Source organism: Otolemur garnettii, unplaced genomic scaffold (assembly GCF_000181295.1).
Source record: "Otolemur garnettii isolate 467f Iridium unplaced genomic scaffold, OtoGar3 scaffold00054, whole genome shotgun sequence".
Taxonomy (NCBI): Eukaryota; Metazoa; Chordata; class Mammalia; order Primates; family Galagidae; genus Otolemur; species Otolemur garnettii.
In genome coordinates this window covers 8,395,355-8,398,978 of record NW_003852449.1, presented here as the reverse complement: position 1 = coordinate 8,398,978, position 3,624 = coordinate 8,395,355, and the positions used below count along the sequence as shown (strand labels likewise).

General features: G+C 41.9%; 1 protein-coding gene across 5 annotated transcripts in view; it reads left to right on the top strand.

Annotated features, from left to right (window-relative positions):
* Nucleotides 1–3,624, top strand: part of PRPF39 (pre-mRNA processing factor 39) — a 27,391-nt gene that overhangs the window by 12,273 nt on the left and 11,494 nt on the right. For all 5 annotated transcript variants that reach the window (XM_023514482.1, XM_023514481.1, XM_023514483.1 and 2 more), the window contains one exon: nucleotides 3,191–3,358. In XM_023514482.1, coding sequence (XP_023370250.1) covers nucleotides 3,191–3,358 — 168 coding nt within the window. The remainder of the gene's footprint in view (nucleotides 1–3,190; nucleotides 3,359–3,624) is intronic.

The following is a 3,624-nucleotide window of genomic DNA, read 5'->3' as shown; positions in this document are numbered from 1 at the left end:
AGAGTCTTACTTTGTTGCCCTCCATAGAGTGCTGTGGTGTCACAGCTCACAGTAACCTCAAATTCCTGGGCTGAAGTGATTCTCCTGCCTTAGCCTCCTAAGCTGGGATCATAGGCACCTGCCACAACACCCGGCTATTTTTTTTGTTGTTGCAGTTGTCACTGTTTAGCTGGCCTGGGCTGGGTTTGAGCCTGCCACCCTGGGTGTATGTGGCTGGCTCTGTAACCTCTGTGCTACAGGTGCCAAGCCTCTTTCTTTTTTTTTAACAAAGACCTAGAGTAATGCTGTTTCTTTTCTTTTTTAATGTTTTTTTTTTGTTTTTTGTTTTTTTTGGAGACAAGAGTCTCACTTTGTCGATCTCAGTAGAGTGCTGTGGTGTCAAACTTCTGAGCTTAAGTGATTCTTTTGCCTCAGCCTCCCAAGTAGCTGGGGCTACAGGTGCCTGCTACAATGCCTGGCTATATATATATATTTTTTTTTTTGCAGTTTTTGGCCAGGTCTGGACCTGAACCCGCCACCTCTGGCATATGTGGCTAGTGCCCTACTCCTTTGAGCCACAGGCACTGCCCCAATGCCTGGCTGTTTTTAGAGACCAGGTCTTGCTCTGGCTCACACTGGTTTTGAACCTTTGAGCTCAGGTAATCCACCCCCCTTGGTCTCCCACAGTGTTAGAATTACAGGCATGAGTCACTGGGCCTGGCTTGTCATTTCTTACCCATTACAGAGAAATTTGTTAATGTATTTTCATTTTTCAAAAACAAAGTATGCATTTAGTTTAAGAAGTCAGTTAATAGGGCTCAACGAGTAGGGCACCAGCCCTATATGCCAGAGGTGGTGGGTTCAAACCCACCCCGGGCCAAAAACTAAAACAAGAAAAGGTGGGGGGGGCAGCACCTGTGCCTGAGCTGGTAGGGTGCTGGCCCCATATGCCTAGGGTGGTGGGTTTGAAACCGGCCCTGGCCAAACTGCAATGAAAAAATAGGTGGGTGTTGTGGCAGGTGCCTGTGGTTCCAGCTGCTTGGGAGGCTGAGGCAAGAGAATCACTTAGGCCTAGGAGTTAGAGGTTACTGTGAGCTGTGACGCCATGACACTCTACCAAGGGCTTTAAAGTGAGACTGTCTCTTAAACAAAAAAAAGAGTCAGTTAATGTTAAACTGATTGTAACACAAAGCAGTCCTTTCAAGTATTCTACCTGTTTATTCTGCTTTCCACTGTGTGTATAATAGCTCCATAGTGCCTTCTGTTTTTATTAGTTGTATACATGTATCTATTATGAAGAATTTTAGCTCACTTATACCCTGATTTTTATTATTTATTTATTTATTTATTTAATTTTGAGACAGAGTCTCATTTTGTTGCCCTTGGTGTAGTGCTGTGGTGTCATAGCTTATAGCAACCTCCAGCTGTTGGGCTCAAGTGATCCTCTTGCCTCACTTTTTCTATTTTTTGTTTGTTTGTTTGTTTTTATTTTTTAAGACAGAACCTGAAGCTGTCACCCTTGGTAGAGTGCTGTGGCATCACAGCTCATAGCAACCTCCAACTCCTGGGCTCAAGCAAGTCTCCTGCCTCAGCCTCCCAAGTAGCTGGGACCATAGGCGCCTGCCATGACACCCAGCTATTTTTTGGTTGCAGCTGTCGTTGTTTTGGTGGGCCCGAGCTGGATTCAAACCCGCCACATTAGGTGTATGTGGCTGGTGCCTTAGCCACTTGAGCCACAGGTGCCGAGCCACTTTTTCTATTTTTAGTAGAGAGAGGGTCTCTTTCTCCAGGCTGGTCTTGAACTGAGCTCAAGCTATGTACCTACTGTGGACTCCCAGAGTGTAAGAACTACACACATGAGCCACTGCTCTCAACCTCTCTTTCTATTTCTTAATCTTTTCAGTGTAGCTATAGGATAGGTTTTTTATTTTTAGTTTTTTTTGAGACAGAGCCTCAAGCCCTGGGTAGAGTGCTGCGGCGTCACAGCTCTCAGCAACCACCAACTCCTGGGCTCTAGCAATTCTGCCTCTGCCTCCCAAGTAGCTGGGACTATAGGAGCCTTCCACAATGCCTGGCTGTTTTTTGGTTGCAGCTGTTATTGTTGTTTAGCCCGCCTGCCTGGATTCCAGCCCACCAGCTCAGGTGTATGTGGCTGGCATCTTAGCTGCTTGAGCCACGGGAGCTGAGCCATCTTACTGTGGTTTTATTTTATAACTTTTTGCTTTTCCAGGAGTTCGTGATCTCCCTACCCCTCTCATCTTTTTACCATGTGTCCTTTTTGACAATCTTTTCTTGTATGATCCAGCAGCTTTGTATAAAGCTTTAAGTATATCTTTGTATACTATCAGATCCATTAGGTACTTCATTAGTCCCATTTTTTTCTCCTTTGAGCTGTCCCTCCTGTGACCTTCTCTGATGTAACTGGGACTGGTTGCTCTGTCTAGTTCTGCTGTACCACAATTGTCCTTATTGTGATGATTCTAGGAGATGTCTTTACTTCGTTCCTGGGTTTTATGTCTTGCTTAGAGAATTTATATTAGATCCTACTTTTGATTGATGTTCATCTTTTTTTTTTCTTGAGACAGAATCTCACTATATTGTCCTCGGTAGAATGCTGTTGCATCACAGCTCACAGCAACCTCAAATTCTAGGGCTTAAGTGATTCTCTTGCCTCAGCCTCCCAAGTAGCTGGGATTACAGGAGCCTGCCATAATGCCCGGCTATTTTCTATTTTGTGCTCAAGGATTATCTTAGCCTCCAAGTAGCTGGGACTTTTTGTTGCAGTTGTCATTGTTGTTTGGCAGGTCGGGGCTGGATTCAAACCTGCCAGTTCTAGTGTATGTGGCTGGCGCCCTAGCTGCTGAACTACAGGTGCTGAGCCTACTATGTCACTCTTAACCTGTTTACAATTTTTGCATCTTGCACTGTAATTTCATGTAAGATAAAAACTACATCAGAAGTACATTTATCTTTTCCCTTTGTTTTCACATTCTTTTTTAAAGCAGCTACTCCAAAAATAAATAAATAAATAAATAGAAAAATAAAGCAGCTGCTCTGTACTTCTACCTGTTGTTCTTCCTATCCAGTCCTTACTTGGATAGGAAGCAGTTGAATATAATTTTTTGAATTTAGTGTTATCTTTGAAATTTGGAAATTATATTAAAAGTGATTTATGTTGGAAAGATAACTTAAGAGTAATTTAATTTTTCAGAACTTTTGAGCATGCTGTTCTAGCTGCAGGAACAGATTTTCGATCTGACAGATTGTGGGAAATGTATATTAACTGGGAAAATGAACAGGGAAACCTCAGAGAAGTTACAGCTATATATGATCGTATTCTTGGGATTCCAACACAGCTGTATAGTCATCATTTTCAGAGGTAGGTGGGAAAATCTCATCTTTGAAATATCTTTGATTACTCAGATAACTAATTTTTAGTATTGAGTTATAATTTGACATGTTATATAGATTTTATTATATGGAAACAAAAATAAATGTTCTTGCTAGATAATCACAATTTATACACTTAATTTTGACTTTTTCCCCCCATATACCTCATGCAATGTTTAGGAATTTTATTGTTTCTTTTACCATTTTTATTATTATTTTTTTTTGTTGAGACCAGAGTCTCACTATGTCACGCTC